General features: G+C 44.1%; 2 protein-coding genes across 2 annotated transcripts in view; one reads left to right on the top strand and one right to left on the bottom strand.

Annotated features, from left to right (window-relative positions):
* The first annotated feature begins 2,050 nt into the window (after positions 1 to 2,050).
* Positions 2,051 to 3,760, top strand: LOC138205409 (V-set and immunoglobulin domain-containing protein 10-like 2). The gene is made up of 2 exons (XM_069161416.1): positions 2,051 to 2,125; positions 2,514 to 3,760. The coding sequence occupies exons 1-2, from the start codon at positions 2,080 to 2,082 to the stop codon at positions 2,873 to 2,875; spliced, it is 408 nt and encodes a 135-aa protein (XP_069017517.1). The 5' UTR covers positions 2,051 to 2,079; the 3' UTR covers positions 2,876 to 3,760.
* A 2,981-nt stretch (positions 3,761 to 6,741) lies between these two features.
* cdon (cell adhesion associated, oncogene regulated) overlaps positions 6,742 to 24,125 on the bottom strand; it is a 30,999-nt gene continuing 13,615 nt past the window's right edge. The window contains exons 3-19 of the mRNA XM_069161453.1: positions 23,392 to 23,670; positions 22,728 to 22,874; positions 21,895 to 22,038; positions 21,506 to 21,796; positions 21,146 to 21,415; positions 18,077 to 18,351; positions 17,587 to 17,761; positions 15,931 to 16,047; positions 15,078 to 15,281; positions 14,352 to 14,533; positions 13,709 to 13,814; positions 11,409 to 11,531; positions 10,954 to 11,145; positions 9,835 to 10,130; positions 9,593 to 9,672; positions 8,386 to 8,648; positions 6,742 to 7,399 (exon numbers count right to left, since the gene is read on the bottom strand). Of these exons, the coding sequence (XP_069017554.1) occupies positions 7,245 to 7,399; positions 8,386 to 8,648; positions 9,593 to 9,672; positions 9,835 to 10,130; positions 10,954 to 11,145; positions 11,409 to 11,531; positions 13,709 to 13,814; positions 14,352 to 14,533; positions 15,078 to 15,281; positions 15,931 to 16,047; positions 17,587 to 17,761; positions 18,077 to 18,351; positions 21,146 to 21,415; positions 21,506 to 21,796; positions 21,895 to 22,038; positions 22,728 to 22,874; positions 23,392 to 23,670 (3,299 nt within the window). The 3' untranslated portion in view covers positions 6,742 to 7,244. The remainder of the gene's footprint in view (positions 7,400 to 8,385; positions 8,649 to 9,592; positions 9,673 to 9,834; positions 10,131 to 10,953; positions 11,146 to 11,408; positions 11,532 to 13,708; positions 13,815 to 14,351; positions 14,534 to 15,077; positions 15,282 to 15,930; positions 16,048 to 17,586; positions 17,762 to 18,076; positions 18,352 to 21,145; positions 21,416 to 21,505; positions 21,797 to 21,894; positions 22,039 to 22,727; positions 22,875 to 23,391; positions 23,671 to 24,125) is intronic.

Here is a 24,125-nt window from a genome sequence, read left to right as displayed (position 1 = left end):
AGGCAGGCAGCCAGCAGATGTGGCAGGCCCTTGTGTGCAGGACTGCAGTGCTTAGAAAGGATGTGCTTCACCAGTAAAGAATTTGGTCAGCTCTTACTCCAACCAGTACTTACTGGTCCCATTAATGACAAATCACACTCCTACTCTCCTTTGTCATACTGGACATCATGTAGCAGCTGCAAAGCAGTTGTGTTAGAAGCTTTGCTGCATTGGCATGGCCTTGAATTTTTCATGTGCCCAATAATTTTTAAACTTATCTAAGGTCTGATTTATGGTGATTAGATTAACTAGAATCTATCACATTTGTAGGGCAAGATCAACACATTTATAATTCCCAGAGCTTTCAAACAAATCCCAGAGTCCTCTTTAATTACTGGAACTTTCTCAGGTGTCACCATGTGACCTTGGCCTCATTATAAGAGATGGCATTGGTCTTGAGAAACTCTCTCTAAATGTGACACCAAACATTTACTTGGACTTAAGGATGGACAGAATCGATATTGGTCGCCAAAGGTCCAAGGTCACTGTGACCTCACCAAAAACACTTGTGGCTTCAACTCCAGGATTCATTTCACACGACTCTCTAAGAGGCTAAAATGATGAAGTGGTGACATGGCATATCACAAAGGTCAAAGGTCACCGTCACAGTGACATTATAATATTGTTGTAAAAACACTTTTCTGGCCATTATTCAACATTATAAGTCAGGAACTTGACTGGGTGGCAGAGACGTACAGCCGCGAGGCAATAATTCTAGTGTTGGTGTTTCTTCTGCAGAAAAACAGAACATGATACACACTTTTTGGACTACCACGTAAACCATCTGGATGCCTACATGTAGTGTTCACATAGACAAATCACATCAAGCCAGTCACAATCAGTAATCTTTATATCGATTGTAACCATGAATAAGTTCATCTTATTCTCTTGTGTCTCCTGTAAAATAGAAATTAGGCAACTGCACTAATTCATCTTTAAAGATATTACAACACTGCGGACACAAATCTTCAGCTCAGTCGTTTCTCATCGAAGATACTCGTTGGCATCAGAAACATCATTGTGCAATGTGTTTACATCTTTTATCTGCCAGTCCACTCTGCCCTCAGAAACCATGTTGTTTTATACTGCAAATTTCTTACATCTGTTTGTCTTCCAGCAGCTCTCTAAATATATAAGCCCCTACTAATTACAGCCTTCTCCTCTGTCTGGGTCTGCCTCCACTGGGAGCAGGTTTATGGACTGCATGCAGGGCAGCCATGCTGAGCTTCAGCCTCTTCGGTTGCAGCTAGCAGGGCCGAATACCAGCCAGGGGCTCAGTTTTTACTGGACGCTGCTATGTGGCATCACTAATGATGCTCACTGTTTGTCTCCTCCTAAATCTGGTCTAAACACAGACTTTTGTGTTACAACAGAGATCTTTGCATGAGTGTTCTACTTCAACAAGTATTCAAGCATTTGGGGACTAACACATGAATACGTGATTTATGTAAATCATGCATTTTTAAGTGTCTGGTGCACTGCTTCAATGAGTCTAAATTTGGAGATCACGCAATGCTGAGCCACGAGAAAACTAGTTAGAAGACTAGATGGCATGAATCAGAGGTGATTTTACTCTGGTTGCATGCCTCTTCGTAAATAATAACTCGTATGAGTTTGTGCAGGAGCCTCCACGTCAATTTTCCAACCTTGCTGGGCCCTCGTTTTCATTTCACATTGAAAGTTATGGAATTTCTGAAAAGGCCATTATTCAATAATATATGAAGAGATGGCCTCATCCTGACACCCTACACGTTTCGCTATCAGGTCTATAGCCATTAACCCAGTCAGTGGAGAGCTGGAGAGACAGGCAAAATGGAGCGACAGTGGGGAGGTGGAAGCATTGATGAATAATTTAAAGTGGATCCAATGCAGTTTGAAAGAATTCTCCGCGTGAGTCGTGCAGCATCGCTCAGTCACTCTCAGTGTACGGCAGTGTGGACTGGAGAGGAGACACGCCATCATCACTGTGAAAGGCTTTAAATAGCTTTCTGACTTGAGATTTCCAGTCTGAGCTTTGTGGCACCGTTGTGGAGTCTGAAGATGATTCTCCACCTCTGCTTGCTCCTCTGCTGGCTTCCTCTACAAGGTAAAGGTTTATTATACACCAGTTTAGTTTGACAAAGATGTTTCGTTGGAGACAAGTTGAGGCAGATAGACGTTCTCTTCATCACAAGCTGGTGTGGTTATTTTGTGAAAGTGCTGAGCACAGCCAGACGGTGAGTCATAAAACTTGATCTATCAAATGGGCCAGAGGCAGATCAGCTACAAGTAGTTCATTATGTGTTGTTTATCTTCTAGAGCTGAAGCAATCTACTTTCAACAAAGTGTGAGGTCTTGAAAAAGGCTTCTGAAGACACTTACCAATAAATAAATCTGTCTGTACTGAGACAGTTTTCATCCTGTTCACTAAACAACACGATAACTTTTCTTGCCACACAATTACAGTAACTGACCCTGGCTGTCTTGTGTTACAGGTCTGGAGATACTTGACCCCGAGGAGGTGGAATACATTCGTTCCCATGCTGCTGCGACTGTTGGAGGCTCAGTCACCTTGGACTGTGGCTCCATTATGCCCACCATCTTCATCTGGGGCTTCACCAAACCAGGAACTGATAATAACGTAGCTGTAGCACACAACTACGGACAGGGCCCAAAGCTTCAGTCTCAGTCCGACGGCCTCGGCCACATGCAGGTGCCTGTTAACACCTCGAATTTAGTCATAGAGGAGCTTCGGAAGGATGCAGCCGGGATGTACACCTGCCAGGCTTTGTACGATACAGACGAAGGAGCCAGGATAACGTTTTACTTCACCCGACTGGATGTGGAGGACGACTGATGGTTACATCACTTCAAACATTTGCTCCATTACAGACTACTTTTTAGACTTAACTCATGACCACAGTGTGCAGATCTTCACACCATCTGCTTTGAAGTCGCTTCTTCCCAATTCTCTTAACTATTATCTGTAGTGGTATGTAGCCATGTGGGTGGTCTTATTTACCCGGGAGCTGAGTTATCTGTGTCAATGGGAGGTGAAAAGAATTTCACAAACACAAAAGTAAATTTAAAGAGAAACTGCGGCAGTTTTACACACCAAAATCGGTGTGCGCATCATGGGAAGTCTACCCAACCTGTGAGAGCAGTTACACAATGTCTAGAGAGAATATGGACTTTTGTCGAGCAGTCGAACCTGAGTGATGTCATCAGAGGTTACGTTGGCTTGGGCCCGGAAGATAGAAAGTTTTCAACAAAATTCTGTCTTGGTGTCAAGATGAAAAGATAAAAATCAGGATATTGTGAAATTCCTTTGTAAACTGCACGTGTCCTTTTAGAGAATATGGCGTTTTCAGACAAACAGTTATCAACTCATCTACTTTCCGATGAAGAAACGTGCTGTGGATTCTTCAGAGTAACTTTATGTACTGGAAATGCACAGCATTTTACAAAACAGTGAGAACACCGGAGTGGTCTGTAACACATACCGAAACACTTTGATCAGTGGAAGACTGCACTATTGTCTCCTGCCATCTTTGTAGCCATATAAACTTACGAAGCGTGACACCATGCAGACATGGGCTTGTGGTTTCCATTTCAAATACTTTCCCAGTCTTGTATCTCCTTCATTATTAAAACCATCTGGATTGTGGGTTCATTAGACGACCCTAATCTTTGTGTTTTTGTGTTTTTCATTGAAATATATTGGTCACTGCTGTTCCTGTTTGATTCCAATAACCCCCATGTTGTGTTGTTTTTCTTTCCTTGAGTGCATTACACCGTGCTCATTATTGAACTACTGTGTGTTGTCGCTTTCAGCAGACTAAGAGGCAGCAGCACGTCCAGGGCAGGCTGACACATCTCACCATTTTAAAGCACATCGCTTGGGACCACAAACTCTCTTTCCAGACTCATTTCTGGGGGACAAATATGCTCTTTTTGTACTGACAGACACCTTTACGTTTCTTAAATAATTAATCGCAACAAAACAAACATTTCATTCCCCCTTTCTGTGCACAGATATCTTACAGTGGTCAGTGAATATAAATGGGCCACATACTGCTGTGACGACTACATTTCCTCACTGTGGGACTAATAAAGTCTTACCTTATCTTATCTTAGCTCATTCATTTTCACAAAGTGTGACTTTCTTCTGAATAATGTGAACACTATTGATTTGAAGCTTAGCTCATGTCAACAGGGTGCCAGCCTGCTTGTCACCATTTGGCTCGTTATTGATCCAGAGCAGTCTGATCACACTAAAACTGGAAAAATAGGAGGAAATGTGGGCAGTTAAGTGATCGCAGCTTGGGTAAAGATGACATTTGTTTTCCCCGATTACACCCAACAGGTGCTTTGGACAAATGCAGCTGTTTCAACAGCATGAAAACCCAACTATGTATCTTCCTCATGCACCAAGACCTGAGCCGCAGTACAAATAAACAGCAGATATCCTTGTTGGAGAATTACATTATTATATTTCCAGCATATGAGCTCGTTATTTGTAGCGACCCACTGGAATCTTGCTGGACTTCATCCAACCACAACATGCTTCACTTGTGGTTTGTGACATCTCAAAAGATAAAACCGCCCGTGGCCGAATCAAGCGAGTTAACAACACACTGCCCGATTCATAAGATTTGCATTCATTCAGGGAGTGCTGGAGAGGGGAGAGAGGAAGAATGGTGGGCGGAGGGAAGAAGGACTGGCGTTAACAGGTCGGCTCTGCAGCAAGGGGTAAAAATTCCAGGGTGGACAATGAGCTTTCTTGTTCCCATGGGCTCCTTAATGAAGGGGTGTAGCTGTGTGGGTAGAGGGTGCAGGGCTGATGGAGAGTGCAGACTGATAGACGTGGGAGATGGAGAAGCAGCTCATTTAGAGACAACCCTGCCCTTATCTCCTCCTCATCAGCTCAGGCTGCATCTGTCAGCATCCCTTCTCCCTCCCAGGGCCATTTCTCTTTCATTTCCAGCTTCATTTCCGACCCATTGTTTTCTTCCTTTTTGCTTTCAAACAGCAGTAAGGATCTCATAATGGACACTTCAATGAGCTACTGCATGGAAATGAGCAAAGAGTTGAAAGGAAAGTTAACAAGACTGTGCAGAGAAGTGCCAACCTATTCTGTCATTTTTGGACATGATGCACTTTTTGTTTTGATTTCACATCATAGAAAGTATTATTAGTGTACATCTTCCAGGGCTGAGAGACTCAAGGGAGGTATTTGTGGGAAAGACCCGTGTCAAATCAACCAAACAAATACCGCCAGCATTAACGGCACAATAGCCTCCATCAAGACTAAAAATAACGGTCGGAAGCGGCTGCGCCACGCCTCGGCTGCAGGGGAGTAAATCCGGCTTCCAGGAATATCCCCGTCCACCGTCAGGGGGAAGGAGAGATGCCAGGCAAGCCAGGGCATGAGGACTGGCAGATGGTTCTGGCATCGCAGGCAGACAGGCACCAAGCATGGAAAGCTTGCACTGCAGTCATCCTCAGTGAAGCACAGCCAGCCCTGTCATCTGCCCACTGCAATCCTATCAACTCCAATCAACCAGCACACCATGGAGATTATTTTCAACCGATAGAGGGTTTAAGCCTTCAGAAAATGGGTTTGGCCACCACAGGCTGAAACCTAAGAAGAGTATATTACAAGTGTTTTATGAATGAGTAATCTGCAGTACTGTCACACGTTGGGAAAAATCTCAAAGCAATTTCTAATGACAGAATTAGTGATTTTCACACATCTTCGCCCTATGATAAACCACCATCTAATTTTGATCTGTACACAAGATATTAAAGCTACAACAGACAATTTTGCGTTTTGGCATCCACTTCTGATATCTTTTTTGCCAAAACCTCCTGCTCCCTTACTGCTTTAAAATAACATATTTCCCCACTTAGTTCCTCGCGGTAAAGTTGTGGTTTTATATTTCATTGCTTTTGACCATCTGAAATTCCTGCTCGTAAACCAACACAGTGGGGGTGAAAAAATTGTTTGCACTGCTTGAAGGTATGCTTTACAAACACGGTAGCACTGAATCTTTCATAATAGTCTGTCTTTTCACTTTGTGGGAAATTCGCAAAAATCAACGTTCAATTCACACGTTTCTGCTCTATTTTCTCGACACACTAAACCAGCGCACTTAAAAATAAACGTGCTTTTTGTAAAGTGGGTGAACTTTCCTTTTTACTACCAAGAATTCCTCACTGATTAGAAAGTATGAAGTTTTCTCCGCACGCAGCATTTGCTGCTACTCATGACACCGTTTGTGTTTAACTTCAGTCACATCGTATGTATGACGTCAGAAATAAAAAGCATTGTTTCTTGCAGCAAAGCATTTTCAACATACAACGTTTGTATCAGAGGCTGCTCACACTTTTCACACAATTTGGTTTTCATGTAACTACTCCACTTCCCTAACAGATTGGGGCCAGTAGGTTAACAGTGCTCTCCCAGCAACAGTGCATTTTGAGTAAAGTGATGAGCTATCAAGTATTCACTGAAGCAAAGAGCAGCAGCCTTAATGTGAACAGTGAAGGGAGTGTTCAACCCCTTCAGGGGTCACTGCAGTGGAACAGCCCCATCGCAGAGCCACATCAAAGGCCTGCCAGAAATATCGATGGGTTTGGACTGAGGTTGAGAAATTTACTATGGCAATCATTCATCAGGCGCTGCACATGAAGGCGGGAAGGAATCACATTGAAAATAGGTTGCTGTTGACTCTCCCATATCTTCTCTTTATATTATTACAAAACTTTACACAGACAATTGCTAATCTCCACATTTGAGTGGAACACAGAGGGACAAAACAACAAAAAATAAAAAGTATTTTTGATCCAAAAGGCATAAATAATATAAAAGACAACTTTTTTCTTTAAAACAGATACATTCATATGAAATAATATTTTACTACTACAAAAAAATAAATAAGTCATCTGAAGAGTTTTTGATCTTTCATGAGAGTCTTCCCTCCCGCGGGATATAGTTTGTCTTTCTGTTTCTCTCCATCTGGCTTTGATCTCCATTTCGTTTTTTCCCCCCTCACGTCGCTCGTCTCATCTCAGTCCATCGGCAGTTTCATGTCCTTGTCACCGTAACTTTCAGTGTCTCTGACTGTCCCATCGCTGGTCTTCTTTCTCACACTGGGATATTTCCACTTTTCTCATCCAGCCTCTCCACACAGTGGGAGAGTGTGCTTGCGTGTGGGCTGCGTTCAGACCTCTTGTGGGCCGGGCTGGATCAGCTCTCCTGCCAGGCTGCTGCTGGAGATCCACCCAGGCTTTTCGTCACAGTCCAAGTCTGGCAGGCCGAGACTTTCCCAGCACACCACAGGCCCCTCTGTGTCCATGCACTCCACCTCCTCCTCCGCTGCACGGCGAGACAGCGACAGAGTGAGAATAGAGCGAGGCAAGAGTCTTTGGTTTATACGTCATATTAAAAAAGACAAGCACAGATTCTGGAGAAGCCCACAGTGTAATTTGTGGTGATGCTGCATAGTTTGTCTGCATACATGAGTAATGATAAAAAAATATATTTTATTTTAAACTACTAGCACAGCATGAAGCAAAACAACAGTCAGGGTTCAATTTTACAAGAGTACTGAACCATGAGTGTCTGGAAGTAAATGTTCTCACTTAACATTTTGGGAAATATGCTAGCTTTCTTTCTGGTTGGATAAAAAGAACAATACAACTCGTATGTTTCTGAAAAATAATGGAAACGGGGCGGAAACAGCTATCCTGGCTCTGTCTGAGTCCACCTATCAGCCCTCTGTAGCTCAGATGGGAAGTTCTGAGCTTTATGATCGGCATAAGTGTGAAAGTGCCATCGACCTTTTCATCATTCACATATTTCTTTCATATTTCTCACACTCTATATTTGTTGACCTCATGTAATTAAAAGCTTAGCCAGTTAGTTTATTTATATAAAGTAAAGTTACTTGTCAGTTTTATTGCGGGTTTGATTTTCACTGTGGTCCAAACAATAAAAGGTTTTCTTGGAATGAAAAATCAATTGGAAACACAGTTACTATCACCTTCGTGTATTATGATCGATAACACTGAGAAATATAGGATATCCTGACATTGCATGTAATGCTAAAGGAGGGAAAGTCATTCCAGCAAGAAGTAAATGCACTTTTTGCAACATCTTCTCTATAACCTCATAATTTCCCTGATGGGTGTTTTGACTCAAAAATGATCTGGAAATATGAGATTTCTTAAGTAAATAAAACATTTCATTGCATATCTGGAGCCTAAAAGAAAGTGAGAATTTGCATTTCATTGCAGCAACAGGTGACAAAAGAAAAAATACCGTAAAAGATTTTGTGGGAATTTGTGAAAAATGTGTCTCACCAGTTTTGTCAGCCGGAGAGTTTTCATTGTTCCTTATCAGACAGCAGGAGTGCTGCGAGGGCGAGGTCTCCCTGTGCTCATCCGGTTGGTAACCTGCGTCGGCCTCCTGGTCACCAGGGTGCGTCTGGCTGTCGGGGCTGCGGTACTGTGATGAAACCTGGCCCAGAGGCACCATCTCCAGCCCATCCTGCTGGCACGGCGCCACACGATGCATTAGAGGCAGAGTCCCACTGGAGAATGTGCCACTGGTCTTGTTGTAACATCTGCTCGGAGACAGAGATGGAAAGAAAAGTGGAACGTCTTCATTTATAAGGTGTGTAGCTGACTGCTCACCACGCTGGTACCTGACTCTCAGCAGAAAGCTGTGGGTTTTTTCCACTAGACGCAGAAAGCTCTCGTGTTCATATTAAAAATGTGCACAAAACAAAGAAAGCTCCGACACAACTGGAGCACTCTTGCACGGCTGCAAAACATGTTTAACTGGTTAAACCGAAGATTTAAAAGGCCCAGTCGCACAATGTGACACAAAAGCAGACAGTCGCACGCAGCGAGCTTCTCCACGTTTCCCTGAACTAAAGCTTCCCTCTACCGGTACATGATTGGAGCGTGACCACACCTCCTCTTTTCCCAGCAGCCGGAGGTAAATAAACACAGGGCTCATTATGTCTGCTGGCTGGGTGCACACAGGGTAAACTGTGATGCTGGGACCCTTAAGTACATAAACAGGACTAGCAAGAGGGCAAATGTGTGTGTGTGTGTGTGTGTGTGTGTGTGTGTGTGTGTGTGTGTGTGTGTGTGTGTTTGGGCCTCACAAGGGGCTCCCAAGCACTTCTTCTCAGCTGGATCTTATGAAATATGAGCAACGTCTAATTTTCTTACTCCAGCTTTCCTCAGGGCTTATGTTACTTTTTTTTTTTTTTTCCCCATAAAAAATATCCATATCGTTTAAAAGAGGCAGGTGGGCTTAACCTGGGTTTTATGTTTCTATGCATCTTCAAGTTTTTGTGCTCCCTGCTGCAGGAGACACCGATTACTATAGTTTTAAGCAAATAAGTAAACATAGTACATAATGACAGATCTGTGTTTGTATTATTGATGTTTGTATTTGACCACAAATATATAAATACCACAATTTATTAAGAAAACAGAAGAAAAAGGAATCCTAAATACAACAAAGGAAAAAAATAAATAAATGAACATGTCTTACCTGTTGTTGTTGCAGAGGTTCTGACAGCTCATACAATCAGAAGACTCGGTCTGGGGAAGAGCTGTGTACATGCCTCCCCCCTGACAAGAGAGCACAAACGCCGGATTTAACGAAACAGAACTCAATATGTGCCCATCGATGTAAAATACAGCACCTAGTTTAATACTTGTACAGCATCGGTAGAGCTACAAACGCGGTGTTGAGTCTCAAGGTTTGGAGAACTTTGTGGTTTCTGGACTCACGTTGTGGTGGTGGTGAGGGTGCGAGTGCTCGCAGTCCCGGGTGCTGTGGGGCAGGGTGCCATCGTGGCCGTGTGGGTGGCCAGGTGAGAACAGGCTGCCGGAGCCGTTGACCAGCGCCAAGCCGTTGGGGAGTTTGTGGTGGAGGTGGTGACACCCTTGGGGTAACATTTGTCCGTTGTGCCCGTAGCTCCCGTGGATTCCCCCGTTGATGCGGCTGGAGCCGGGCAGCGTGGTGTACTCCAGCACGTGGCCGTTCATCTCTGCGGGCTGGTACAGGTAGCCGGGAGGGTCGTACTCTGCAGGGCGGGGGGGGTGGGGGGGCAGAGACAGAGGTCAGTTTCAGAGTCTCATCTGGTTAAGTTTAAAAATAATTTATTGCATTAAGGAACATAAAGCAAACATCAATTTGCTAGTATAAAATCCTCAGTCCAGTCTTAATATTGTTTACTTAAATTTTCTGATATCGTGTAATTTATGTCAAAACTTCACAAATTATGGATTGTTGGTCGACAACAGCAAACACTGAACTATTATATTATAATATGTTGTACACTCTTCCAAGTTGGATTTTAGATTTTTTTTTTTTTGTTGAAAATAATTACATCAAAACTAAGCAGCTTTGTATTGATACCAAAATTCATGTTCATATCGTCACTGGTATGAGGAATTTGATGAACTGGGATGTTGGTGAACTAAAGTGAATTATCTGTGACCCTCATTGACGTAGAAATTAGGCACCGGGGACTACAAAAACCCAACTTTCTACAGATCCAAACGGCCCGGTTAAGAGTCCAGCTAACAATGGCCAAATCTTTTGCAAGCACTGTGGGATCTGTATATGCACTTGGAACGAACAGTTGGAATATGCTTCACACGCTTGTCTCTGGGCCAACTGGGCTTAATAATGTGACGACTCAAGCGGAATTAACTCTTGTGTGGTTGCTGTTCATTCTGAAGTAAAACTGCAGTGCAACTCGGATTGAGCGCAACATTATTGTCGCTCTATGACAAATGGATTTCAGACATACTAATCTCAGTGTAACCATATGGTTATACTGAGATTAGTATGATATAGAAATATAGAAAATAGAAAAGATATTAAGTGTCTTGCGAACTCACTGTGCATGTTGTTCTGCTGGCGATTCCTCCACAGACACATGGCGATAAAAGCCAGCAGGATGAGCACCATCACTCCCAAAACACAGCCCACAATCAGGTAGAGCAGTCCTCCGGGTGGGCTGGGGGGATCCTGAGGGTGGGGGCCGGATGGGGTGATGGGGTGCTGACTGGGCGACCCTGGCGCCTGACGTGCTGCAGCAGAGAGGGAGGAGGGGACATGAGGAACGGCTTTTTACCGTTTGCATCAAAGAAACACAACACAGTGCCGAACTATAAAGTGGAGGCCATTGTTGTCGGTCTCATAAAACTCAGCACATTTACGTTGTATAATTGTGGCGGTCAGACCCTTCATTAAAGTTGCAGGCTTTGTCGAAACATGCCTTGACTGCTGATAAAGTTGAGGTTTGGATAAAGCGAGAGTCATTTCTTGTGCAGTACAGTTTGTGTTTTCTTACCTCTGGTCTCACAGATCATGACGTTGCTGTACTCGCTCTCGCCCCCGTCGTTAAAGCACTGCATTTTGATATCATACGAGGTCTCGGACTGGAGATGTCCAATCATGTGCCAGTTTTTTACACCTGAGAAGGCAGAAGAAGCGGAGGTTAAAAACAAAAAAGGGGGACAAAGGGGAGAAATCACTTCCTCTACGTGTCAATGTTGACTTAATTTGCTCCAAATCCTGTGTAAATTCACAACTTGTATTTTTCCTTCTTGTCCTCTCTTCTCTTCATGTCTCACACTTTTTCGGAGGTCTTGTTCTTTCATGCTCTCTCTCAATCATTCATCCCCCCCCCCCTTTCTCTTTCCCAGGAGGGCCCAGACAGTTGCTTTACTCGAGACAAGCTCCATATATGGCAGCTTCATGTTTGTCCTGGCTTGCCTCCAATAATCCCACTCCACAGACACACTCCGCCGCTGCGCTACCAAACACATGCCCACACACACACACACACACACACACACACACACACACACACACACACACACACACACACACACACACACACACACACACACACACTACCATGTGCTCTAAAAATCACAGATGAGACGACAGCCTCCAACAAGGAAGTGCTACATTTCCATCAAATGAGGCTGAAATAAGCTGCTGTTCTCGCTGTGTTTTGTTTAATATGAGGCACGATAAATCAAAGTGCATGTGCGACCTCTGCCCCAAGGAAGGGTTTAACTCTTGTAAGTGGGGAAAATGAAAAGAAACCAACCGTTAATGTGCTCGGTAAAAAGAAAGTTTAAAACAAAACACAAGAAGATTATCTGAAGGAAAAGTGACAACAGTCAGCATACAGTGGGTACGGAAAGTATTCAGACCCCTTTCAATTTTTCACTCTTTGTTTCATTGCAGCCATTTGCTAAAATCAAAAAAGTTCATTTTATTTCTCATTAATGTACACTCAGCACCCCATCTTGACAGAAAAAAACAGAAATGTAGAAATTTGTGCAAATTTATTAAAAAAGAAAAATTGAAATATCACATACTCAATACTGAGCAAAGGGTCTGAATACTTCTGACCATGTGATATTTCAGTTCTGTCAAGATGGGGTGCTGAGTGTACATTAATGAGAAATAAAATGAACTTTTTTGATTTTAGCAAATGGCTGCAATGAAACAAAGAGTGAAAAATTTAAAGGGGTCTGAATACTTTCCGTACCCACTGTATTGAGCAGGGTGCCAAATCTCAGTACGACTGCAACAACAACTACCACTACTACTACAGACACTACGACCATTCATACTATATTTGGAAACTTTTAGGCTGCGTGATAAAATAATTAAGTTAATGTGACGTAAAAAAAAATTATATTCCCCAAGTGTGGCATCCACAGAAAGTACTGTAGCGGCAGTATACTGAAGCTCAGCTCTATTGCCAACATTTTAGTACGAGCAATTTTGCAGGAAAGGAAACCAGTCGTAATATTTTAGCACAAAGAATGAGACAGTCCTCGTAAATATTTCAACAGTCTGTGTCTTGTGCCTCCATCGTTTTCTTATTTGATAACTGCAAAGTTATTTTGTTTTTTTATATGATGAAAACTATTTAGAAGTCTAGGTTGCATAACACCGTTTTTTCAATATAATTTTATTTGATAACAAGCGGAAGGTGGTTGTAACTCCGTGCTGAAATCAGTGAAACGCTGTGGAAACGCTTATACAGTCTGTAACCGAGACATTTAAAAGGCTTTGACTGAATTTGGACAATTTTTTTTTTTAAACTTTTGATGTATTAAAAGTTTAGACTCGCAAGTCACCAAATCAACGCTCACTGGGTAAGCAGCCCGACCAGACATCCGTCGCCGACAGTGAGGAGTCCATGGAAAGCCCGATGCTCAGATGTTGCGGAGTTCGGTTGAGTGAATGGACGCCCCTCCTTCCCTTCCTGTACCAGGCTCAACTGTTAGCATTCCACCCAGCAACCTGAGCCCCTTCTCCTCTATTCGGGCTCATATTACAGCCCTGGCCCATTAGCTGGCAACCATTTATTAAAACCAGATTTCAGAAAGCCCTGCTGCCCGGGGAGAGCACTCTCTATAAATCAAAGAGCAGAAATGGCCCCTCTTCGCGACACCCCACTCGTGACTCCGGGTATCCGTTTCAATTACAGCTGCCAGTTTATCATGCACAGCACGCGCTTACGTCCACGACAGGACGAGGCTGTGGACAAACACTCCACACGGGCTACAAACTCAAGCTGCAATGGAAACACAGACACACGTCACAACGTTCATCTCCGTTTACCTTCGACCATGTCCTTTTTGTAGTCGCTGTCATTGTCGCTGTCTGTGGGCCGGTAATAAATGTAGAAGCCTTGGATTGGTGTGTTGTTGTTACTTGAGGGACTATACTGGATGGAGAGGGGGGAAAAGAAATTACGTTAGACTACAGCAATCTGGTGAGCAATTATTATACAAAGAGAGGAAATTTTCCAGCAACTAATGGCGGGCTTGTTATCAGCAGATGTACCGAGACTGCGAGCTACACCGTGATTGCACTGTCTGTCTGAAGTTCAGGGAATAATGAGGCTGTCTGAGGTTAAGTAAATGTGGGGAACTATCTGGAGCTCAAACCGTTGTGAGGAGGAGAAATGGCTTTGAAGACAGCGGGATCAAAATGTAGATGAACGGGGCCTCTAATTCTCTGTTGGAGCAGAAGTCTAATCAGCACAGCAGCGCAATTAAAGGTCTGATTGATTCTTGGCTGCAAGAGAACCAGCAGCAGCTCAAACACAGGTGAACCAGCTGCAAGAGAAACACTCCATCACCCAAATTACAATACTCACAACAGGAAGTTTAATCTCTTTACTGCTTTACTTTGTCTTTCTTCCAAATAAAACCTGAATGACCCTGTGACTGTTCACATGTGTCAGTGGTGTCCTACTTACAGTCCAACGCAGCATGATCTGCGTGTCGCTGATGGCATCTGTGGTTAAGATATGAGGTCCGACCACTGGGCGGTCCGCGATGCGAGGGCTGGCCGGAGGAACCTGGTACGGCTTCGAGGCAATGCTGTGGGGACTCTCGCCGTATATGTTCACGGCTACCACCCGAAACCTGTAGTTGGACCCTGAGAGAGGAAAACAGTGAGAGCGGCAATGTTACAGGACAACGGTGTAATCCTTCAGCACAAATTGAGAGGCGTTCAAATGCCTCAGTCGTTTTGCACGTAGCAGAAATCAGATTACTTCAATTAGTTTCTTTTATTAAACCTCCCCCAATTATTTCATTTTGGGGCCTCACCAATACTTTTTACAGATTACTAGTTACCAAACTGCAGACATTACAGTTTGTCACATCATGAAACTTCTGCATGTTTTTTAAATTAGTTGTTGGCCACTAAAAAAGAAAAACATTTTTTGGTTGCTAACCCGCTGCCTGAAATTATTATCAGTGACAAAATGAAACGTTTGCCGTATGAATGATTCACTCTTGTATGCGACAGTAAGACATTTGTCTGGTGTAAGGCCGACTTACAAAGCAGAAAAATAAAGATAAGAGAGGTTAGCCAACTAGTCATTTTTGCATCAAGTGTTGAAAACACCTTTCTCAGAGCAGAGGAACCGTGATATGCTGGACTGGACAGAAGAGTTTAGATTGAAGTGAAAACTCACCGGCCTCCAGGTTCCGAACTTCCACAGACAGTTTGAGAGGCGAGATGTTATCCGCGGCTACAATCCACTCTGCGCTGCGCCCGCGTCTGTACTCCACACGGAAAGCTGTGATCGGAGAGCCGCCGTTGGCTCTCGGGATCCAGGTGACGTACGCCGAACTTTCAGTCGCCATGGAGATGGTCGGGCGATCGGGACCTTCAGGTACTGAGACAGAAACAAATAAGGAATAAACTTTGCAGACTTCTGTGAATCCAATTAAAAACATGCAGAGCACAAACTGGCAACCGGCATCACGGTGGGGATGATAACAGGGACAGGAACAAAAAAAGAAAAGAAGAAAAGACGACACGTCACGGTGAAGACACATGGAGGGATGGATACTTACTGCCTGGGCTGTAAGTCACAAAGTTAGTGAGGGCAGGAGAGAGTAAGAGAGACAAGAGGGTTAGTGAAAAGACTAATGTGAGTGTCAGCAAAGTAGGCCTGTTTGTAATTCCAGTAAAACACACACACACACACACACACACACACACACACACACACTCTTATATCTGACCCTAAAGCTGTGCATGCTCATCCCAATCTCTCTCCTGAGGAGTCGTCACAGGGTGTCAACGATCGTTTCACCATTTGTGCTCCGAGGCACAAAGAAACAACGCAGACCACATCTAAGCAGTAAGCTCTGAGATCAATTCAACACTGTCTGGTCATGAACTCAACAATAAATATCTCCGTGGCAGAAAGCCCCATCATTTCCTCGGAAACCTCCCACAAACATAGTCTGCATTGAGGCCGGCAGCTGCAGCGACACCGCGGGGTTTCGCAGACAGTAGGCGATTGTGTCCTCGCCTACCTCTGTCGTGTATGACGACTCCAAAGTGGGTGTTGGGGGTTTTGTCCTCTGGAGCTTTGGGTGGCATCGAGATGACGGGAGGCTTGGACGGATTCTTGTTGGAGGTGGCGATCTTCTCTGAGGGAGGAAAAAGGAAAGAAAAAAAAGATAGGAGTCAGAAAAACAAGTCAAACAAGTCTGTGGTCCTTTCAGGGTCACAGACTTGTTAAAGGACGTGTTAAGGACGTTAAACAGATTTATGGGATATTTTGTCAAATTTCTTCCTGTTTTTATCAGGGCAATGTTTCAGGTTTCAATTTGACAACCCTGCAGTTCAACTTAACTGTTTAACAGCTTGAATGATTTTATATCCAATTTAAAACTTTACAGGAGCAGAACAAGTAAATTAAACATAATGCAATTTGCATGTTATTATTCTTTTAGTAAAAATAAAATGAACAAGGCTGTAGCTTCGACTGAGGATACCAACACCATGTCCTTCTGTTTCTGATATTTGAGGTTTTGATTTTATACATTTGGTGACATTAAATTGCTGATTTTTATATTTTCTGGAAAATACATCTTTTAAATGGACTGTTTGTTGGCAAAAATGTATTTGGATTAAATATCCCCACCAGAATTATATTCTGGGCAGCAGAGGGAGGAGGTTTTTCATTTTTCATCAAATTTAATTTAATAAAGGCACCAATCCTTTTTCATTTCATTTCTTGGGGAGTTTGGAGCCACATCTTTACGCAAGACGCTGGTTTTCTTCTCTTTTTTTTCTGGTATAGGACCATTTTGACCCTTGTTATACGATCACGTCTGTGGTTTTGGCAGTATTTTACATATTTCTGACCAGGGAACCTTTTGTCAACCCTGCTGCGGTGGAGCAACATATTGTTAGTTTTTTTTAAACATTTGTTGTCATTCTTATTTTCATTTGTCTAAAACAAACCACACAAAAAAACTTGCTCACAGTCATTTACTTTGACTGACAGTAAACATATTCAGTCTTTTAAGTCGTTGTACAGAAACTGAATGTTTTGGCGCAAGTTGTCATTTTGTGGAATACCTACAATCAGATACAGTTATTGGCTGCATATAATAAGCATTCATTTATTCTTCTTCAGTCCTCTGTGCTCAAGCCAAAACTTAACTTGGTTGAAAATACTTTTTGTGCTTCCTCTTGACCAACATATTGGAATTCTATAGAATTCCTTTGATAATAAAAACGCAAATGTCCCTCCAAAAAAACTGCTGTACATTTTCTTATACTTGGAAATGCAATCTGCTCCCCATATTTTTCCGTTCTCGTGAGACTGCTATCAACAGAGAAAAATATGCATTTTCCTGCCTCCCCTCTGGTAAATTCCTTCCTGAACGTCTGCTGAATGTCATTGCAAAATGTTGAGTCCAGAAACGACCAGATGCTCTTTAACTCAGAGGAGCTGTCATCTGAAACGAACATTTACCGCTGATATTTTAGGAAGCCGAGCATTTTCCTCTTACTATCGTGGCTGTGGTGAAAAAGATGTGGTGTATTCCAGTGGTCAGTTATTCCCATGAACACTGCAAGTAACACCTTACCGCCCAAGACACACATGAATTGAAGGTAAACAGTTGTTTGAACAGTGTGTGACTGTGATTTCTTTAGGAGCTTGCGGTTGGACTGACCCTTGCCGGTGCGGAAGGTGAGCATGGCCGGCTGACCCTCGCCTGCTAAACTTCGAGCCACCATCAGCACCTCGTACAGACTGGAGGACTCCAGCTCCGACAGCCGCAGCGTCTTCTCGCTGCCAGGGACGCGAACCGTGTGCCATTTTCCCACCACTGTTCCCATTTCATCAACCTGACGCACGCACAGGAAAACACAAAAACACCACTCAAAATGACAGGGGGACAAACAAAATGATCTGCTCTATAATCCTCCACATTTCAGTGGAGTTCTTCTGCCAACAGAGTCTTAACTGGTATCACTGCAGCTTTATAGTCCGACTGATGTGATTACTGAAGCAAACACGGGATTTTAAAGAGGAAATGACCAAACTTTCAGACAGTCCAGGTGAACAGATGATGTTCCCCCATTCCTTGGTGGTTTAGGCAAAAGAGACTTGGAGCGAAAGAAAGAAAAAAACATAACGGGATGTTGTTGTTTTTTCCTCACCTTGCGGTATTTGACGAAGTAGGCGTTGATGGGGCTGCCTCCGTCACGGCCCGACCTCCACTCCAAGTCGTACACGTCGGGCTTGTGAGTCTGAGGCGGGCTGGTGATGATCGGCGCCTCTGGAGTAGGACGGTCGCTGCTCCGATCGGCCGGCAGGTTCATCGCGTCGCCTTCGTCCTCGGGCAGGAAGCGCTCGTGGCCCTCGTCGCTCTGTATGGGGTGGAGTGATGGCGACGCCTCCAGCGGCACACCGGCGCTGGAGCCCAGCTGTGGATCTGTGAGCGAGGAATATCAAAGATTATTATTATTAAGATGTATTTTGAACATCCATCCCTGGAGAAAGAACAATGCAGTAAAATCTAAAGCAAAGACAACAATGTTCCACAGTGAGGGACAGACAGACTGGCTCAACATGTGCACGGAGGGCAATCGACACTGGAAAGTTTCACATTTGGAACAAGCTTTTTTTTTTTTTATCTGCATAAAATAACAAGAAAAACCTGGATTTCTGCAGCACTACATCAAATCAGTCGTTGTTTTCATTAAATCTTTGCCCCAGCCAGAGCCGTCCACCTGGGCAAATCATGCAAGCTGGAAGCCTTATTATGGCTGACACTGGTTTGGCAGAGCCCGGGTGGAATTACTCGCAGACATTTGGAAGACACCGAAGGCCCAGGAGAGCTGGGACTGCTCGACTTTGAGCAACACCACTGAGGTCAAACAGCATCATAACTGAATATCAAAACGTAAACAAGTGAATAAGGAGGTTAACGGAGCCAGGCTTGCCACAGGGGCACGCTGCAGGGTCCTGGGTCCAGTTTCAGTCTGGGTTTGGTGTGTGCGGCACCGGTTCACTTTGTAAAACAAACAGGCCTGGAGCTGGTAACACTAGACCTGATCCTAGGCCTGCGGCCAGCTGCCACACATTCCACACACCAACCATTAAAATACCGGAGAGAATCAAACCTCAGGACTACATCCAGTTCTGCGAGTGCTCCTTCCCTCCCTCGACCCAACAACCCTCTCGTCTCTCCACAGCTCTGACTCATAGCTCAACCACAGCCAGGGCTCCGACTCGAGCACAGTTACAGGAGGAGGCGATTAAGGACACGCCGGCCTCCCCGTCCTGATGGAGAGGAGTGAGTGATGTATCCTGAGTAATTGCTACTACACCTGGACAGAGACCCGCTGCCAGGTCCTTCCCAGAAAAAGGTCACTCCATTAGAAAAGAGCACCTGGGAGTAAATGTGATGTTAAATCACAAAGGATTACCAGCACAGACAAGAGCTCAGCTTATTAGAGGACTTATGGGGACATTTTTTATATCTCTGACTGAGTTCCTGGGAATGAAAATACCTCCTTCTTGCGAAAATGGCTACCAAATAAAAAAAGGAAAATATTGTAAAAAGAAAGTTAAAGCCAAATTCCTCTATCACAGTTGGTGTAGCTTAATTTTATGTCAAACAACCGGTATTAAACAAATAATGGTGTCAGCACCAGCTGTGCCCGTTGCAGGGATGCTAGTTCTGTCATTTAGGAGCAGTGGAGCACAAAGTGTGTTGATGCGAATGACAGCAGGGAAACAGACCAATGCCTGACAGAACACAAACTACACCTCCCCTGACGGCCATCCCACTCAAAAAGCAGAAGGCAGGGTGTTGCCGTGGTGATGGAGACAATGATACCAAACAGAAAACAAAAACATATTTCAGATTGCGCTCTGTAATGAATTACAGCAACAAGACAACACAGATTAATGATATTGTTTACTTTAAACGGAAAGGCCATTTGATAAGCTGCCGTGGCTGGTACCTAAAAAAAAAAAAAAAAAAAAAAAACACAAACTGAGAGTGTTTAACTCTGCAGAGCATAACCTGCTTATCAGCCTCACATTCGTTTTTTCCTGTACGAGCTCGAACTGCAGCGAAAGATATTAATTCTCATTCTTCTTCCTGTGGTTTGTGGAAGGGGAGCAAATGTTTTGCAGTGAAGCCGCCTGATCCCGTCTGATTTGTACTCCCTATGTACCACATGTAGCCGCATTCATCATCCTGCAGATAGAGGAGAGAGCTGAGGAATGGGGCCTTGGCGTACCGTGGCTGGCGAGGGAGGGGAGAGGGAGAGGAGAGGGAGAGGAGAGGAGAGGAGAGGAGAGGAGAGGAGAGGAGAGGAGAGGAGAGGAGAGGAGAGGAGAGGAGAGGAGAGGAGAGGAGAGGAGAGGAGAGGAGAGGAGGCTTGGAGGAGACTGGCGGAGGAGGGGGGAGGGTTGTGATGTGTTAATAAATAAAAGGCAGTTGTGTATGATGTTGACAGCTGGGTGGTCTGGTCCTCGTCATAACCCTCCATGGCTACTCCTTACATTCCAGCGTCCGGGGGCTTATCCCCGACGGTGCGCACAAAGCTCACTCTCACGCTCAGGCTCAGTTCAAGGCTCAGGAGGAGGGCGGCCTTGGCCAAGCCTCCCCTACCAGCCCTGAGAGAAACACACGCATTCACACTCACAAAGCAAGGACTCCCTGCAGATACTGTATACGCAGGCCCGCAGAGAGCCCATCTGGTAAGATGCCTTAACCCTTTCCATCACCACCGAGTCTTTACAATGATGCAGCTTTTCTGAAACTTCTCTCCTTGGTATCTGTAATGTCTTCGACCGGCCCACAAAACCTTTTCTCTGGTTTCATAATCCTCAATGCGATGTGCTGCTTTTCTCTATTTTATTTCATTGGAACTGGAAAATACCTTTCTGGCCTGTTGATGAGACAAAACAGGCAATTTGAAGGTGTTGTGAAATCTTGGAATACATGAAGGCCTGCAGGGCAAAATTTCGGACATTTTATAGACTAATCGTTTCATCTTTTGTTTTAGAATAAAACATTTTGACAGTTTAATGAAAATAATCCCAGGGTGTGGCAAAACAAAAATAATTGATTTTCATGAACTGTTTCTTATCTTAAGAAAATAAAGTGCTCAGCAGTTTGAAGGATGTTCTGTCTAAAACAAGTCGAGTTGAGCTTTAGCAATGAAACCAAACAATAAAGTTTCAGTATAAGATAAGTGATGTATAAATACCTGACTGAGTTGTGAGCACCCCACATGACTGTGCCGAGTCAATCCCGTTGTCCAGCAGACACTGATACACTCCCTCATCCTGTGGTGTCACATCTGTAATAACAAGTGAGGATCCCAACATTTGAAAGTGGTGTGAGGGGGAGATGGGATCAGCGTTGAACAGCCAGGTGATGTTTGGGGAAGGGTTTCCTCTCACTACGCAGGTGAAACGAGCGGAGGAGCCAGGAGAGACGAGCTGGTGACCCAGACCTTCCACAATAGAAACAGCCTCTGTGGACGCGAGGGAGAAACATTAACCTCAGCACGCACATCTGCTGCAAACACTCCCCACGTCAACTCTTCTTCTAGTCGTTTTCTTACCAAGAACATTCACAGTATAGTTAGCGCTGATCACGGTCCCCCGCTTGGTGTCGACCGCGCAGGTGTAACTCCCTTCGTCACTCCGCATCACTCTAACAAAGGCCAGGTTGTTGTGCTGTCGTTGGTGGGAAGGCCCCGGTGGGACCTCCTTGCCGTTCTTAAACCACTTGGCTGCAGGTGCGGGACTACCAGACACAACGCACTCCAACATCACCGGCTGAGACTGCTGTATGGAAACAGTCGTTGGGGCGGTTGGATAAACTATTCGCACTGGCGAGGAGGGGTCTGAATCTACACAAAGAATGAACACTGTTAGTAGATGATAACAGAAAACGCAACCTGAAGTGTTAAAACATCTGAATGTTTACATGAAATGTCATCGGACTTACATTTGACAGACAACTTAGTGCCATGAGGCTGTATGACGGTTTCCCCGGTAACAGGGTTGACTGCACCACATTTATACATGCCCTGGTGCTGGGCTGAAACTGAGAGAATCTGCAGGTTGCCAGACGGAAGAACTAAATAGTCATCTGAAAAGAGAAGAAAACGATTTCAGTAAAAGCACAAACAACGTCCCCAGTAATTCAATAAAGAAACAATTTATAGATGAAATAACAAAATAGAAATGTCTGGAAAATTTAATGAATAAAACAAATATATAAAGAAGAAAAACAAGCCAAGTCGAATTTCTGAAGTGCTCTTATCTGACAAAACCCAGTTATTCCTCCCTGACTGATGGTATCAGCTTGTTCCAACTCTTCATGAAATCTTTATCATGATTAAAGTGAGAGATACACTCCAACAAGCTTTTAATGGAGTGCCATTTTTTAATCGTTGGATAACTGATGTTTGTTATTGCACTTTTGTCTTTCTTTCTCAGGTCAGAAATGTACACAGTATCTTTGCGCTCTAATTTTTTGAAATTCTTATAAAAGTGTCATCAAATGGAATACTCTACATTTCTTGTGCATCATTATAAAATAAATTTCTTCGACATTGAGCCTGACATATTTGGTATCTTTGTAAACTTACAACATCTGCACTGGAATTGGCTTTTTTTAAAACTTTTGTATTGTTTGTTTGAACAAGGTTTGGATGCTATCATTAATTTACAATGACAGCCCCCTCCCGGCAGACCACTGCCTTATGTAAAGGACAAAGTCATCATTCAAAGTACAACAAAGAAAGTGCACATTTATTCGCCAGTTTTCAAACATACCTGTTGACACTTCCATCCAGTCCCCTCGTACTCTCAGTCTAGGAAGGGCTGGAGGGACACTGTGCGGTCGAGGACACTCTATAAGAACGGTGCTGCCTTCCTGCGCTGATAATGACCGTCGTCGGCCACCTTCATACTCTGATATTTCTGCATGGATATAGAAAAAAAAAGAAAAGATTTCCTTTGGTTAAACACCCTTGCTGTGCAGAATACCAGACATTTAATGTTACAGCAGCAGCGCAGACAAGAGGGAAAATGATCAGCACTACTTGAGTTGAGCTGTTTGTGTTAGACCTCTGGGTTTGTTTATTTTTGCAGTAAGTGATTCTATTCATGCCTGATACAGCTCCAGTTCAGGGTCAATCTCTTAGCGCAGTGTCCGAGAGCAGGCAGCATCCCAGCAGGAACATAACACGCTACACACAGGAAAACCCAAGGCTCATTAAGGATACCGGTCAAGAGGCATCTGGAAGGCTGCCCAAGTAAAAACTCCTACTGCTTCCTTCCCCTTCGCCACTCAGCAGCAAGCGGCCGAGGACAGGCATTCTTCCTAAGTGTTCAACACTCACAAAATGGCCTTCCTTTTCTCAAGGCCGCTTCCTCTCTTTCTTCACCACTCTGCTTTGAAGTGAGTACACAGAAGGGTAATTCTCTGTATCCGTACCTGCTACGGCCACACGAGCGTGGCGGCTGGCGATGGCCGGCCCGTGGTCGAAGCGTGCCACACACTGATAGACACCTGCGTGGCTGGGCGTGAGGGAGGAGATGGTGAGGGAGCCCCTGCTGAGCTCCACACCGGGCAGCGTGTCCTCATCCAGGGGGAAGCCTCTGAAGCGCCAGGAAACCACTGCTGATGGAGGTCTTACGACGCATCGCAGACGGGCAACAGAGCCTCTACTCTGAACCAGGGAGGCCGGCTCAGAGCGGAAAGAGGGATATTGAGCTGGGGAGAACACGCGAGCGGAGGAAAAAGCAAGGTCAGGACGTGGAGTCATTACATATAAAACACGTTGTCTCATCCACCTACAGTTTTGCTTTCCCACAGAACTGGACAATTTAGGGTGAGAAATGCTGCGTTTTTTTGTACTTAAGGCGTACTGACCATTTCATCGTTCAGCGTATCAGGTTCTGACTGATATTTGCTGGATTGTTTTTGCCATACATATACAAAAGATCAATAAAAATGATTTCCATAAGGAACCAAACCTGGCTGAGATACACCACCCAAAAAAAAAACTATTTTACTAAAGAACTAAAAAAAAAAGATCAAAAAAGTGTAAAAAAAAAAAGGTCCAAAAAAATTGACTTTAATGTTGCAATATTTTGCCCAATCAGGGTCTGGAAATTCCACAACAAGCTGAGTAACACAACCGAAACACAGCCTCAATTAGTAATTAA

Source organism: Embiotoca jacksoni, unplaced genomic scaffold (assembly GCF_022577435.1).
Source record: "Embiotoca jacksoni isolate LCO1_2020_lvr unplaced genomic scaffold, fEmbJac1.0.p SCAF_28, whole genome shotgun sequence".
NCBI lineage: Eukaryota > Metazoa > Chordata > Actinopteri > Embiotocidae > Embiotoca > Embiotoca jacksoni.
The sequence above is the reverse complement of the archived record's forward strand: the minus strand, read 5'-3'. Positions and strand labels throughout refer to the sequence as shown.

Bases quoted from the DNA above. Each gene is read 5' to 3' on its own strand.
- LOC138205409 (XM_069161416.1), top strand. From the start codon at position 2,080: ATGATTCTCCACCTCTGCTTGCTCCTCTGCTGGCTTCCTCTACAAG. The intron at 2,126-2,513 runs GTAAAGGTTTAT...CTTGTGTTACAG, and splicing joins CTGCTGGCTTCCTCTACAAG to GTCTGGAGATACTTGACCCC.